At 36.7% G+C, this 17,089-nt stretch overlaps 1 protein-coding gene across 1 annotated transcript; it reads right to left on the bottom strand.

Moving 5' to 3' along the window:
* Nucleotides 1-9,369: 9,369 nt before the first annotated feature.
* prmt1 (protein arginine methyltransferase 1) lies at nt 9,370-15,558 on the bottom strand. The gene is made up of 10 exons (NM_200650.2): nt 15,441-15,558; nt 14,366-14,461; nt 14,119-14,274; nt 13,923-13,986; nt 13,407-13,549; nt 13,213-13,300; nt 13,005-13,120; nt 12,768-12,918; nt 12,541-12,662; nt 9,370-10,628 (listed from the first exon to the last, which is right to left on the bottom strand). Exons 1-10 carry the CDS (start codon nt 15,465-15,467, stop codon nt 10,545-10,547), a joined length of 1,047 nt encoding a protein of 348 aa, NP_956944.2. The 5' UTR covers nt 15,468-15,558; the 3' UTR covers nt 9,370-10,544.
* Between the last annotated feature and the right edge of the window lie 1,531 nt (nt 15,559-17,089).

The raw sequence follows: 17,089 nt of genomic DNA on the forward strand, positions 1-17,089 counted from the left end.
TGTTTTGTATTATATTAATGGGGCTTCTTTTGCTAAATAAAGGACAAATAACAAAAACAACAAAAATCTAATTTAGTTTAAATGTAATAAAAGTGAATTCACATCTGTCGATTCACATCTGTTTAGATTGTAGTAGAAATTAAATGGATTGTTCACCCCAAAATTTATTCTGTTGGCATAACAAAAGATTCTACACATTTCTTTACAAAAAAAAATAAAAAAATACTTCGTAGAACACTGAAAACATGTAACCACTGACATCCATAGTAGCAAAAGTTAATACTTAAAAAGTCAACGAGTAAAGGTTTCCAGCTTTTATCAAAATATCTTCTTTTGTGTTTAACAGAAGAACGAAAATCAAACAGGTTCTAAACAAGTAAAGAGTGAGTAAATGATGACAGAGTTTTCATTTTTAGTGAACTTTTCTTTTAATTTGGTGGTTAAACAAATCCAAAAAGTAAATACACTTGGTAATTAATAATAAAGTAGTGTTGCCTTCTCGTGTGACTGGTCCATTTCTAGAAACCACTGAAAAGTCACTACATTAAATGGCATATTTTGTTTTAATTTGAAAAAGTGAATTGCACCCAGCATTTGCACATTTTGCATTTGCCTTTTTCTAAATGTGTGGGGAGTGGGACATCTACTCTCACATAACTGAGAAGCAAGATTAAAAAGACACCCTCTACGAAAAAGAAGTATATTTCAAGTTTTTTTTTTTTTCATTCAGTAAAGTTGAAGTATAACTAGATACCTATCGGTGCTGAGACACAAACCCGTCATAAGTCTGACTCTCACCAGGTCAGGAATGCAGAAATGCTCTCAGTGTACTCGTAGTTAACTAGATTACTTTTCTTTTTGCTTGTTTATTTTTTAAGTCAAAGTAGACATAAGACAAAACAGTAGAAATGCAAAAGGAATACTTGAAAACCAAAGTCAAACATACAAGCATGCAATTATGCTGTACTCCTCTGACTACTCCCCTTACTCATACTGAAGAAAAGGTTTGTATAAACAATACTAACAGCAGTAGAAGTAATATTACTAGTCTCAGACTAGCCTTTAACTTGTGATCTCTAAAACCAGTAATGTACTGTATGTAATAATATGTAAAACGTAATAAAATCAAGCATACTAAGAATATGTAATTATAATTTTAAGTATAGATTATGTCAATGAACAAGTATGGGTCACATATGCAAAAACAAAAACTTCTGTTGGACTGTAGGGGTGCAGTGGCACAGGCACAGCTTGATCGCCTCACACAAGTCGGTAACTGGTTTGAGCTTTGGGTCAGTTGAGCCTTGGGTCAGTTGACATTTCTGTGTGTAGTTTGCATGTTCTCCCCATGTTTGCATGGGTTTCCTTCCTCTGGTTTCCCCCACAGTCCAAAGACATTCAATTCACCTTTAATTATATAGCGCTATTACAATATAGTGAAGGATTCGGATTTCTGCTTTCCAATTCGTCTCATCATGGACCACCGTTTATCCTTTTCATCATCCTGTTTCTCAGTATTTAACTGTGAATTGATTTTAACTAATGAATAAGTTAAAACTGCTTACTGCAAGAATGTTCTGTGTCCTTGTTTCTCTTTTTGCCTGTCTATTTTAACTTTGTTTTCAGGAGACACACAAACCAGGTCATAGGTCATGGAGATCTCTCTCTCTCTCCCCATCTGTTCCTATGACTGGAGATCCAATACAGAGGAGAAGACACCTGTTCTAGTTGTCCTGATATTGCCTATAATATTATAGCTGTTTGATTGATCTGTTTTTGAGTATAATTAATTTTAATGTAATTCCTTTTTGTGTGGAGATAGACTGTGTGTAGCCAAGATATTGTTGCAGACTGTTGATGGAAACAGTCTTGAACCAGCCTGATAACACAGCTGAACGTACAAGAAACATCCTTGAGTCTTTAACACAGATGGTCGTTTGTGTCTATTGTTTTCCTGGTTTAGCTTTTTACAGGTCGGAGATCAGCTCCTAATAACTTAGGGCGACCTCACCTCTAGGCATCAGGTCGCCATCCATATCTGGAAACAGATACAATGCTTTCTTTGACGCACACATTAAGGCCATCCATATCTGGAAGTAGATACTATGTTTCTTTGACGCATGTATTTAGAATTGTCTATTTCTGTTGTAAACCAATGAGAACTGTTTACCTGGATCCCACCCTTTCTGTACTTGTGTAAAGAGTATAATTGTTTGATTGTTGAAACTGTAAGCAGAGCGGCCTAGGAACTCATTGCGAGTGTTGAAGCTGGCTTCTGCTAATGAAACTGCAAACTATCTTCAGTAAACTTGATTTATTTATTTAAATCTCTGACTCCGGCTCTTCTTCATCTACCAGACTGGTCATTCTTTGGGTTAAACTGTAAACTATCCCTACAATAGATTGTTTCAAAGCAGCTACACATAAATGGTCATAGTAAATTGGAACAGAGTAATTCAGTTTTTTAGTGTTTAAGTTCAGTTTAGCTCAGTTCAGTGTGGTTTAAAATCATTACTGAGAGTCCAAACACTGAAGAGCAAATCCATCAATGCATAGTTCTACCGATCCCAAACCATGCAAGCTAGAGGCGACAGCAGAGAGGGAAAAAAAATTCACCGATTGGCGAGTGAAGAAAAAAACCTTGAGAGAAACCAGTTGGGCACCACCATTGAAATTTCTCTGCTGGCCAAATGTCTTGTGCAGAGCTGCAGTCTCAGCAGTGGAGGCTGGAAGCTGGCCTCAGCAAAGACTCGTTTGTCCCTGGAGCGTCACTGGAATCAGTCTCATGCTCTCCACTCCCCCATGACCACCAGCGCAGCAGCAGCTTAGGATACGGCCTGGTTTAGGATATGGAAACCTTGGGATCATCTCGTCACTGGTCTTGGATCCAATCAGTGACTCCGTATAGTCTGAGGGCCTCGGCATGAGTATCCTCAGGTGAAAATGGAGAAAAAAAAACCAGAATAATTAGCGTAGCTGCTTTTCATAGTGTATATAAACAAGATACAGAAAACTTTGTGGCAACCCACTAAGTGATGCACTGAGTGTATGCTTTACTAAACAGATAGGTCTTTAATCTAGTTTTGAATTGGGAGAGTGTGTCTGAGCGTCGGATGTTATCAGGAAGGCTATTGCAAAGTTAAGGAGCCATAAAGGAGAAGGCTCGACCTCCTTTACTCGACTTTGCTATTCTAGGAACAACCAGAAACCCTGAGTTTTGAGATCTTAAAGAGCGAGTTGGATTGTAGTAAGACAGAAGGTTGGTTAGATAAACAGGAACTAGATTATTTAAAGCTTGTAAGATTTTAAATTCAAAACGAAACTTTTGAGAGCATTACAGTAATCCAGCATAGAAGTCATAAAAGCATGGACTAGCTTTTCTGCATCTGACATGGAAACCATACTTCGTAATTTAGTAATATTTCTCAGATGAAAGGATGCAGTTTTTGTGACATGCGATATATGATTTTCAAAAGTAAAATTGCTGTCTAATATGACACCCAGATCTTTTATAGTTGTAACGAGACTGACACGGAGGGATCCATTATGCAGTATTTATTAATCACACTCTCACTCAAACATTCAATACGCACAAAGGTGCGAACACACAACAACAGTAGCAATAAAGGTCTCAAGGCTGGCGGCTGACAGACACAGAGTGATTTACCAGGCATGGGTCAGAGGCAGGCGGCGTGATTCAGAGTCCGTGTATCAGGCTTGGGTCGTTGGCAGGCAGCGAGTATCAGAGTCCGTGTAACAGGCTTGGGTCGTGGGCAGGCAGAAGGCAAAGCAGAGTCAGAAACAGTCCAGAGTAATACACAGGAGATCAGGCAGAAAATAACGCTCAGTAATGCTGGCCGGGGCTGAACAAGACTTCGCACTGAGTGAAGGTTTGAGTGCGGTTTATAAAGGGTACGTGGGTCATTAACTGGATTGGGAAACAGGTGTGCACGATCAGTGTAAGTGGATGATGTAATGCTTAAAAGTCCGGAGATGGCGGCCTCTGCTGGCCAGCGAGGGGAATGACTGGGACCGAGTCGGTGACAATAGTAGCGCTAACGCTAACTTTGTATCCCTCTAATTATAGATTGAGTTGCGAGATCTGCTGTGTACAGGATTTAGGCCCAATAACTAATAATTCTGTTTTGTCTGAGTTTAAGAGAAGAAAATTGTTGGTCATCCATTCTTTACCTTCTTTAATACACTCAGTTAGCTTAGACAGTTCAGCCATCTTATCAGGTTTAGTTGAAATATATAATTGAGTATCATCTGCACAGCAGTGAAAGCTGATCCCATGTCTTCTAATAATGTCTCCCAGAGGTAGCATGTAAATTGTAAACAGCAAAGGGCGTAAAACTGATCCTTGAGGCACCCCATACTTTACTGGGCTTGTAAAGGCTGTCAATTAATATTCACAAACTGGTAACGGTCAGTTAAGTGTGACGTTAACCATTGTAGAGCCTGTACCTGGACACCTGTAGACTTTAAGCGATTTATGGGGATGTTGTGGTCAATGGTGTCAAATGCCGCACTTAGATCGAGTAGAACTAATAGCGAGATGCACCCTTTGGTCAGCAGCTAAGAGTAAATCATTGGTTATTTACACTGTGATGAGCCCTGAAACCTGACTGAAACACTTCAAAAATATTGTGTTTCTGCAGAAAGGAGCATAATTGGGTAGAAACAACTTTTTCTAGTATTTTAGACAAAAATGGAAGATTTGAAATAGGCCTATAATTAGCTAAGTTGTTGGGGTCCACTTTTGGTTTTTTAATAATAGGCTTAATAACAGCAAGCTTGTAAGAATTTGGAACATGGCCTAAAGATAAGGAAGAGTTGATAACATCAAGAAGAGGTTCTCCTATAGCAGGTAGCAATTCTTTCAGTAATTTTGTTACACATAACTACACATAACTACACATAAAACATACACATAACTGGTTTAGAGCTATTTATAATTTTATCTAGCTCTTCCTGTTCTGTGATTTTGAAGCACTGTAGGTTATTATTATTATTATTATTATTATTATTATTATTATTATTATTATGATTCAGTGAAATGTTTACTGGATCTGGAGTATAAGGCGGTGCAGAAAGTTTGGCATCTCCTATTTTCTGTCTAAAGCTTTCGATTTTATCTCTGAAAAAATTCATGAAGTCATCACTACTTATTTGCTGTGGAACATTTTGTTCCAAGGATGACCAATTATTTGTTAATTTAGCAATGGTGTAAAATAAAAATCTTGGATTGTTATGATTATTTTCTATCAGTTTTGCTGAGGTGCTCAGCCCTGGCAGATTTTAGAGCCCTTCTATAGCTGGACATACTATCTTTTTACGCAATTCTAAAGACCTCTAAATTAGTTTTTTTTTTCATTTACGTTCCAGGGTTAAACAGGTTGCTGTTTTGAGAGCACGAGTATGACTATTATATCATGGTGTAGTTTTATTCTCTCTAGCCTTTCTTAGTTTGATGGGTGCCACAGTATTTAGTGTGCTAGTAAAGATGGCATCTATACTGCTGGTTGATACATCAAGACATCCACATATTAGAGTTAGAGAAAGTGAAAGTAGATAATGAGGACGTCTTATTTTTCATTCTCACGCTGTGGATGCTCTGTTTAACTGTTTTCTTGCTAGTGAAGCGCTCAGTTTTTCTACTTACCCTTACTTTACGTCATGTAAATAGCAAATGCGCTATGGTGCGACGCAACTGACTCTTAAGGGGAATGGGAGATGAGACTCTGATTTGTTTGTTCTCAAAACACACCTATAACTCATTGAGAAAGTAAACTCAACCCTTTTAGACCATGCGCCATGGCGCAAAGCGGATTTTTCCGTCCTTAAATTAGCAAAAGTGGATTCTGACACACCCTAATTGCTTTTGCGCCCTGCACTTTGCGCATGGATCGATCACAGTAGAGCCCATTATCTCAGAGGCCAAACAAAATTAGCTTTCCAAGTTATAATAGCTAATTTGGCCAAATATCCTGTGATTTCATCACTTAGTCCAACAGTTAGGTCTAACAGTAATAATACTATACTTTAATAAACGTCTTTATCCCAAGAAAAGTACATTTTAAAGTAGTACATAAAATGCAGACAAAGTATGCTGTCTTGTTTCTGGTTGAAAAGAAGTTTACTAACTTAATAAAGTTTTTTTATTTATAAGGAATATGATAAAGGCATGTTTTTATTCTATTGTGCTGCATTCACAAATTCCATATAGACTTTTTTTTGTGACATACATTTTGTAGTAAACATTGCAACTTAAAGAAGATGTGAATGTGTGCAAAGAAAAAACATTGAGGCCATGTGATAAAAACAGGGTTGACTTGTTTTAAATTGTGCAAGACATACCATATGGTGAAAGTAACACTTTTCTATTTTAAACAAAGTAATAGGCCTACTTTTATTTACCAAAAGGATTACCAGCTTCATTCATTTTCTTTTCTTCTTAGTCCCTTTATTGATCAGGGGTCGCTACAGCGGAATGAACCACCGACCTATCCAGCATATGTTTTACACAACGGATGCCCTTCCAGCTGCAACCCGTCTCTGGGAAACATCTATACACACTCATTCACCACGGACAATTTAGCTTACCCAATTTACCTGTACCACATCTTTAAACTTTGGGAGAAACCAGAGCACACGGAGGAAACCCACATGAACACAGGGAAAACATGCAAACTCCACACAGAAATGCAACTGACCCAGCCGAGGCTCGAACCAGCAACCTTCTTGATGTGAAGCGACAGCACTGCCCACTGTGCCACCACACCACCTTATTGCCAGCTTGTGTGTCACATGAACTATTGCTAAAAGAGCTGTTTTTAAAACTTTGAAGCAGAGGGGTCACCATTCACTGGTTCCAGTGTGCTTGTATAGAAAGAAACAATAATAATTCTACAAATACTAATTATTGTTTATAATAATAATAATAGTAATAATAATAAAAAGAAGAATAGGAAGAAGAAAAAGAGGAAGTATAAATAATAATAATAATAATAATGATACTAATAATAAAAAGAAGAAAAAGAAGGAAGGAAAAAAAATAATAATAATAATAGTAATGATGATGATAATAATAATAATAGTAATGATAATAATAATAACGATTATTATTATTTATTTTTATATATTTATTTATTTATTTTATTTGTTCTGGACAATTCTGGACGATATACCTTTTTACTTTCCATGACTTTTAAAATAACTTGATTTATTGTTTTGTGTTTATTTTGTTTTCAATGTTTTCTTGAACTTTGGCCAAGTTTACAGACGGTGTTTTATTCATATGTCAGTTGCTGTTGTGTTGTTTTAAATTGCTTTCTGAGTCGGCGCAATAGCCTAGTGGTTAGCGCGCCGACATATCGTGCAATAGCACGTCAGGGCGTCGCGAGTTCGAATCCCGGCTTGACGACATTTCCCTATCCTACCACCCTGTCTCTCTCTCCCACTTCGCTTCCTGTCTAAAATCTGTCCTATCTAATAATAAAGGCCAAAAATAAATCTATAAAAAAAATAAATAAATTACTTTCTGTTTTTATCTTAATGGCCTCTCAGTGTGAACTTTATTCAGGATTTTTTATCTGTATGCAGCTATAATCTTTATACAATTATCAAAAATTCAAACAGCATGATTTGCCTTTGCTGTTTGTTTCCGGGTAAGGTAACAGCTTCAAGATAAGAATTTTATGTGATGAAATTACAGATCTTTATAGTCAGGAATTTGAATTTCATACATCTGCAATAAAAGATAAGGAAAGAATATCTTAGATTAATGTACCTGTTTTTTAATTAACAAACATTCTTCTATTGCATTTCTCAGAGACAGTTATTTAAAAAAATTCTTGGATAAAAAACTGCTAAAAAAGCAACCCTTCTTAGTAATCATAATCAAAATGCAAATCAGAAAAAGGTAGATTTTAAACAATAAACATATTTCAGGTTACAAGGTTCAAATTTATGAAATATAAAGTAATCAGCACTAAATGGACCCTCCCAAACATAGAATTAATAATGGTATAAAGGGAGACTTTTTTTACACTGAGAAAACTGTCGAATATAAATGCTTCGAAAGACAACAGTAATATTTTCTTTTGTATTTCAGTTTTGATTTCAGGTTATAATATGAAAAACTGATAAGCTGTTCCCGTAAAAGGAGGTGGACTGAAGTATGCCTTTAAAAACTCTCTATTTCCTCTCCTATACTCTCTGATCTGGCAAACTGAGGCACAATGAATGGAAAAAATCCAGGTTTTTTTTTTTTTTTTGTATTTTTACTTGAACCCACAGGATTGACTTTTGAATCTTAACCATTATGTGTATTATAAGTTTTTGGTTAAGAAAGGAAGAAACAGTAAGCATTAAGTGCCCAGGCTGATAAATGTCAATGAAAAAATCTCAAGAACCAAAAACTGAACGAGTCTGAATATGGAGTGAGAACGGCTAAAGTTACAACAGGAGAAGTTGGAAAAGGAGAAGACATTGAAAGAAATAATGAATCAAGAATTCTCCTGCTGGAAAAACAGAAAGGGAAGGTTGAAGCTGAAAGAGAAGAAATTATAAAGAAAAATCTCAAAGCATGAATGCAGAATTTCATAAACTACTTGCAAGGCTTTTAAAGTTTCACAGACTTATATGGGTATAATTTGTACAAATGTCACTAAATACGCTGAAATAAAACAGTATTTTAATCAGATTTGTTTGTGTGGCATTAGGCAACATAGAGTCCTGCACATTAATAATTCAGATATATTTTAAGTATTAAAAGCAACATGGACATTTAAAACTATATACTTGTTGAAATGTAATCAAAAACAACTTTAGCTCCTGGTTTTTGCGCAAGTACAGAGAGCCAAGAAAAAAAAATACATAACAGATTAGCTTTAATGCAAAAATGTTTTTCAAACGCATGTCTTTATAGGCTAAGCATTACATTATTTATTTCAAAGTAAGAATTGTGTTCATCTGAGACCACACAACTTCACATCACAAAATAAATAAAAAATTAAAATGTCCAATGTTGTTCATACAGGCACAAAAAAAAAGTTTGAACGTAAATCTCATAAGGCTCTGAAAAAAACACAAGCACAGAGGCTAGTACACTAAAATTCTATGCTTACTAGTTTGCACTAAACAAAAGAACAGCAAATCTAATCAAGCTCCGAAATGCATTGAAAGGACAGTTATAGTGGGTGGGCAGTTCATCATTTGCCCGTGTTACATCTACAGCAACATCACCTTCGATTTAACAAGCAGCGTTTCAAACATTAAAGATTATAATTTTTTGATCATCAGTTGTACACTCGAAATGAAAAAAAAAAACAACTTTGCATTTTTCAAATCACTGAAATCAACGAATGAGGTTTAATGTTTTTATTTCAAAAAAAGAAAAGAAAATAATACACTTCCTAGACAAATGTCTGCCTGATAACAATCCACACCAGTGCTAGACATCAGACACAAACTTGCATCCCTCCACAAAAACACTGTAGTACACAGCAACACAGAGAAGATCAACAAACGTGAAGTTACCCAAACACAGGAAATGCATCATCTTTCAATAAAAGCATTTCTATGGAAAATTTAGGCTGAAGGTTTCCTTCAGTGGAATTATAATATTGTAGTTCTGGGTCTGAGAAACTTAGTTAAGTGCTTACAGTGCAAAAGAGCAGCAGATAAGCTTAAACTAAACAGTCATCAGATGAACATTTGTCCTACATGAGATTTAAAAAGACCAAAAGATCTACAAGAGTGCTTATTAACACCATCTATGAGTTGTACAGGAGATTATTGCACCATCTCAAATGACACAATATTATCCTCTGACTGGGTCATTGCCACAAGCACTTAAAAAAAAAGCATGGACATAGGAGCACAATGGAAATTAAAATGGTTACTCCTCAGACTAATGGCATGTTATGGAGGCGCCCTCTAGTGATGGTCCAAGACAACTGCCTTCCAGTACAGACAGAAAAAAAATAAAACAATAATTCGGCAAGTAACAGGGCAGAGTTTCAGTCCACAGTCAAACATGACAACAGGTTTTACCTACATGAAAAATGCTGGCATTACCAGATGGATTATCAAAAGATATGGCTGATTAGCATTTTTTTGTCACCAACAAAGACATGCTGGCATGGCAGGGGAAAAAAAAAAAACATACATGAATGACATGTCTCAGATGCAGACAGAGGGCAAAGAGCAGGCGCAAGTGTGTGCATGTGTGTATGAACTCAAGGAATCCTTTCCCAGATGGTGCATCTAAACTTTGAAAAAGGCAGGGCCAAAAAGGTTTAACACACAAGATGGAAAAAACACGGTAAAATCTGCCATGTTTAGTCCTCTCGTGCGCATTTTACACAAAATCAAGAGTTCACTTACAAAACAATTCTAAATCCTCCATGTCAGACAACATTCTGCAAAACAAGATCTCTAAAACTGCGCAGTCATGGAACAAAGGGTCATGGTTTAACACACAGGCATACACTGCTCTCTTGATTTGCTCCACACATGTGCACTGATGCTAATGGAAACTAGCGCATTCTGTACTCTGATGTCTTGGACACCTCACAAAGTTGACCCTTGAAGTCAATGTCGACAGTAAAGTCCAGGTCTCTCTGTAGGGGGAGGAAAAAAAGTACATGTTTAAATTGTAATAATTATAAGAGTGTGAACAGTTTTGAAAATCAATAGAGTTGCAGCAACATTGACAACTTCTAGTACAAGCTTCATTTAAAATGAAGACAAAATTTACAGATGTACCGATAGCAATTTTCGTGGCTGATTTAGACTTTTTTTGGGTAAGTGTGACTAGCCAATAATACTGTTTTTTTGCTGAATTTTCCAACATTACTATAGAATATCAAATTAATTTGAATATATAAATCAGAATATACAAACTGTATAGAATCCATGTATTTTTCATTTGCGTTATTAAATTACATTACTGTTTAACCCAAACCAACATGTGCAATTTTCCACTGTAACTAACTTTTGCCTAGTTTCTTATTTTACAGAAGTCCAAGGATTATATGCTTTAATGCATGCTTTTTTTTTAGTACTATTATATTATTATTTTTAGACATGACATATTTTAAGACATTTTAAAAGCAAATGCTGATAATTTGGAAAATAAATAATAATTTAAAAAAATCCTCTCTCTGAAAGCATTAATGACTTGTATAGCAGAAAATTTTACTTCAGCAACAAAACATTTTTGGGGGAGGAACTATTAAAAATGTTAGGGCTGCACTGAATCTGGAGTGCAGGCAGGCAGAGTGTACATGATCCTGCAAAAAAAATTGGCTAGTCAAGAGATGCATGTCTAAATATATTAACTTTTCTGCAAATAACATTTGGCCGATATTAAAGTTATTATTATATTAGGGGTGTCAAAAAACTATTGGATACTGATGTCATTTATCTCCTATGCACGATGTCGCAGTAGAATACTATGGCGAAGTAGGAGAGGGCAAGTAAATAAAACGCTCCTACTACTGAAAAGGTAGATAATTTTGCAGTTCAACTGCTTGTGAGTTTACTGGAAAGGCTTTCATTGAGACTGACTGAAGAAGACACAGCACATGAGCCGCTATTATACTACTAAGGAGAAATGCTGTAAAAAGCCATCTCTGCCTCTCTCTCTCCCTCCCTCCCTCCCTCCCTCCCTCACTTTTGTATATTTGACCCGCTGGCCTGTTCATGAGTTAACTTTTCCCCTTCTCTTGGCTGGTAAAGCGATACTTGTGGATCCAGACACGAACCTCCCTGTGGTGCGAGTTTTCTCCACTGTGGATTACCTTTGATAACTGCATATTATGCACATATAGACTGTAACCATGGCTGTTCTTCCCGTGTCACTCATCAGTGAACAGCACTTTTATGTCTAAAGCCAATCACAGCTGTTTCTGTCAAACGGGTGAAGACAATAACCAGTCATAGAGGCAAGACCTCACTCAACAACGCTCAAAGCAAGTGGGATAATATTTCCATAAGTTTATTGCCTAAAAATGCTCATGTTGTCTTCTGTGTATGTATTGGGAGTTTTGTTTGATACCTTGAAAAAGAGTGTTTTCTTTGAGCAGGTCAAATTAAAGGTACAGTTCATATATCTTACTTCTTGTATTAAAGGACAAAATTGTGTTACAAATAATATATAAATATTAATATATTTTCAGATTTTAATAAAAAAAAAAATAGTGTTGGGAGAAAAAAAAAAAAACTCATTTTGCACTGAGATATCGAATTAAACTGAATCGATGGCATGATAATCGTTACCGAACCGTGAGACCAGTGTAGGTTAACACCCCTAATTAATATTAAAGAAAGTGAAAACGTTTAGAAGTGATTAAGTTGTAATTTTACAATATAATTTCCAAATGAAGAGCTTTTAGACTTCATAAATTAGAAACTGGAAAAATGTTCAATTTAATACAGAAATCAACCCATTAAAATGGTAACAAGATATATATGACCATCCCTACACTTTCACTAAAGGTGCTAAAAGTAAGACGTGCACACAAGGCTCACATTATTCTTGACGTTGGGCTTCATGCTGATAGTGCCAAAGATCTCCTCTCCAGTCTTTACTGTCAGATAGTCATCAAGGTAGAACACAGTCTGCTTCCAGTGAGTGTAAGGAGACTCTGGGCCTGCAAGCAAAACTCACTTTAAACAGGGTTCAACCATCCTTCAATACAATAAACTCGTGGTGAATACAAAGTGATTTTGTGGTGAACACCACACACAGCACTTACTGGTAGAGAAGCCTGTCCTCTTGTGGCAGCGAGTGAACTCTATGTTGAAGTAGGTTACCAGAGCATGAATGTAGTCGTTTCTTTTCACCTGCAGGCAGAAAGGTGACGTGAAGGACAGGTCCTCAATCTTCACGGTGTAGATGTCCACCTCCTAAGGAATCAAGAAAACGTATTGAATATTAAATGAGGAAAGCAGGGATTATGTGAACATTGGAAAATAAAAGGTTGCAAACAAACCTTAATTAAGCAAGCAGTGCTAACAAGCTGTTTGGGATCAACAACATCCACCAGCGGCTCTGTAATGGCCACTTCCTTAATACAGGACATGTCAAATCCATACACGTTCTCCCACCCTAAAAAAGTGCAAATATGAAACAATTAAATGAGTTACTGCTTTAAAGAAAGCTGAACAGACTCAAGAGTGCATTAAGAGATTGATGCGTACAGTGGATTTTGTAATCCTTGTACTGCCGATCCTCGATAGCAGTGACATAGAGGGTGGCTCTGTCAGGAAAAATCAGGCCATCAGGTTTCTGAAAGCCAACAATGGAAAACGTGAACAGTGATTAAATCAAGAAAGCACATACGATTTTATACTGAACAGTTTCAACATGGTAAAAGACATTAGCATACACCCACCAGCCATTTGTCCCTGGCATAAATGACGGTGTTAAGCATGGATTCATAGAAGAGACAGTAGCCCATCCACTCAGAGATGATTATGTCTACATTTTCCACAGGAAGCTCGACCTCCTCCACTTTGCCCTTAATTATAGTGACGACTGGACAGGAAAAAGTACATGGTTAAAAATTTTAGGTACATAAAGAATAAAATGGGTATAGGCCAAAACTGTTAATCCAAAACTGAAAATGGTCATTGTTTAACCTCCCCTCACTCATTCTAAACCTGTGATTTTCTTCTGTTGAACACAAAAGATGATATTTTGAAGAAAGATGCAAACCTGTCACTACGGTTACCAGTTTACAGCTTTCTTCAAAATATCTTCTTTGGTGTTCAACAGGAAAAAAAGAAACTGATAGGTTTAGAACCACTTGAGAGGGAGTAAAACTTCATTTTTGGGTGAACTATCCCTTGAAACATGCTGAGAAAATAAGTTAACAATGAAGATGCCAAAAGCTCTGAGAAGGCCTTACTATGATCCAGCTTGTTGGCCTTCACAATCTTCACAGCATAGTCTGATATACTGCTGCACTCAATCTAAGGAATAAATGACCAACAAATTAATAAATTAATCTGACAATACACAGCATGATCAAATAATACCACATACAAATAAATGGCTTAAATGTAACAAAAATGCTTTAAATAAATCATGGGACTACTTCTCACCCCAATAACTTTCTTGGCTCCAGCTTTGGCTGCAAACATACAGAGGATGCCAGTACCACTTCCCACATCCAGCACAACTTTATCTTTGAAGAGATGCTTGTTGTGAAACATGGAGTTTCTGTACGTCAAAGTACGAACTTCATCTTTTAGCATCTCCTGTGAAGATTCAATGGGTTTACATTAATTATAAATAAATTAAATTGACTTCACCACTAATGCTGAGATTAATGAACTAACAAGAAAGTACCTCATGAATGCCAAAGTGTGCATAGGAATCAAAGTAATAGTCTTTGGACGTCATGTCTTCAGCTGCAGGTTTCGCTGAGCTCTCTCCCTGGGACACCTCAATTTCAATAGATAAGAAAAATGTAAATAAGCAAGTAAAGTCATGAGCTGGGCTTTTCTCAAACATTTGCAGTATCTTCAGTATATTAAAACAAACAAGCAAGCAATAAGGTACTAGTCAAGAGATGACCCAAAACATGTTTAAACCAAACATGCCAAGTGTAAATAACCCTGAGTAAACAGTGTTTTTACACAGAACTACATAAAGTCGGTGGCTTCCTCTGAATTTAGTTCCAACTTTTGGCAAATATCACAGCAGGCAATGAACCATTTTACACATTTTTTTTTAAAATGGATAGTTAAGCAAAAAAAGTCATATTTTATCTTCACACGCCTAACGTTAACCTTTGAAGAGTCCTCTTAAGCTTAAATTTTTCTACTTTTTAATTATACACATTTGAGGAAAAGTGGTCTAAAAGAAAACTTAGTCACGACGCAAGTACTAGATCATAGTAAACAATACAGGATGTTTTATTAAAAAACCCAATCACTGTGATTAGCAGAGAGGAAAAAAAAGCGTAACGTTAGCTCCTATCCATCAGTCCCATGCGGTCTCTGCCCAACAATAAGTCATTGAAGTCCTCCGCCAGCGTGCTCACGTGGAAACTGAACAGCGAGCTAACGGTAGCTAACATGACAGAAATATTCATACATTTAATCTCAAAATTCATCTGTGGTTACACTCAACAACTAAAAACTCGAAGCTAGCTCAAATTTAGCACATTAGCACTAGCATACACGTGATGCGAAATGAATGAATTATCTGCGGCAGGCTAAAATGGATGCTCAAGATGCGTGTGCGCACATTTCTAGCCACCTGATAACTACATACGCAGCAATCAAATCTGTTCACAGACCAAAGATTCGGAACCGGCGTGTGACGTAAATAAAATCGCCGTGTCGATTCTGATACGGTTACGAGATATTTAGCATCAGAAGCGTTTTTGGCGAACCGGCCTTGAGTAGCTTCAGCTTACCTCCATTCTGTCTGCCGTCTCCGCCATTTCGATAAACTGGACACAGCCGCGACTGCAGCAAAGCTCATGTAAAACACACTTGTTTTGCTCCCGCCTCTTTGCTGTGACTGTATGATTTGATTGGGTGACAATCACGTGGTTTTACAATAACCACACCCACTTTCCTGCGGCTCTTCGTCATAGGCTTTTCTACTATGCGTTTTTCCGCTCTTTTGATGCGTGACTGTCATTGGTCCAAACTGTAACATGATTATTATTTATTTATTTTATCTCAAATATTATTTTACAGAATTTTACTGTGAATCCAACATTTATTATTTTGGGTTGTAGATACAAATTTAATGTCTGCTTCACAATAAACCCTATTCTATTTTTATGTAAATTTTATATTCATTTATTCGTTTTCCTTCTGCTTAGTCCCTTTATTAATCCGGGGTCGCCACAACGGAATGAACCGCCAACTTATCCAGCAAGTTTTTACGCAGCAAATGCCCTTCCAGCTGCAACCCATCTCTGGGAAACATCCACACATGCATTCACACACGCACTCACACACTATGGACAATTTAGCCTACCCAATTCACCTGCACCGCATGTCTTTAGACTCTGGGGGAAACCGGAGCACCCGGAGGAAACCCACGCAAACGCAGGGAGAACATGCAAACTCCACACAGAAACGCCAACTGAGCCAAGGCTCGAACCAGCGACCCAGCAACCTTCTTGCTGTGAGGCGACAGCACTACCTACTGCGCCACTGCTTCGCCCTGCCTATATTTTATATTTATAAATAAAATTTTCAAATATAAAATCCACTTGTGTATTTTATACAAGAGATCAAAATTTACTTACAATTCCAGATTCACTTAACAAGAATGCACTCAAAACGTAAACAATTTGCACAACATGTGTAATCTATTAAATATCCCAATCTTTGTTATCTTTTTTATTTTGCCCTTTTTATTTTCAATTTCATTATCTGTTGCATCTATTCTCAGATTAGATAACCTATTGATATCATATTTCTTTGTTTTGATTTCTGTTGTTTTTTGTTCTTGTGTTGTTTCTTTATTGGTACCATTGTAAATAATATAATTATTATTGTAAATGTTATGTACCAAATGTATCTATATGTTGTACAATAAATATGAAAAAATATTTTATTTTGCACAAGTTTCTGTATTCCATTTTATTTCTGTTTATGGAACACAGTGGCTTAGTGGTTAGCACTGTCGTCTCACAGTAAGAAGGTCGCTGGTTTGAGCCCCAGCTGGGTCAGTTGGCATTTCTGTGTGAAGCTTGCATGTTCTCCCTGTGTTGGCGTTGGTTTCCTCCTGGTGTTCCGGTTTCCCCCATAGACCAAAGCCATGTGTTATAGGTGGATTGAATAAATTAAATTGGTGTAGTGTATGAGTGTGAATGAGTGTGTATGGATGTTTCCTGGTACTAGGTTGCAGCTGGAAGGGCATCCGCTGTATAAAACATATGTTGGATAAGTTGGCGGTTCATTCTGCTGTGGCGTCCCCTGATGAATAAAGGGACTAAGATGAAGGAGAATGAATGAATTATGGTTTCATTGTTTTCATGTAAATTTTATTAGTTGGACTTTTGTCAAGCTAATAGAAAAGCTTACAAAATCTTTTTAGGAAACC

The sequence above is a fragment of the Danio rerio genome, chromosome 3 (assembly GCF_049306965.1).
Source record: "Danio rerio strain Tuebingen ecotype United States chromosome 3, GRCz12tu, whole genome shotgun sequence".
NCBI lineage: Eukaryota > Metazoa > Chordata > Actinopteri > Cypriniformes > Danionidae > Danio > Danio rerio.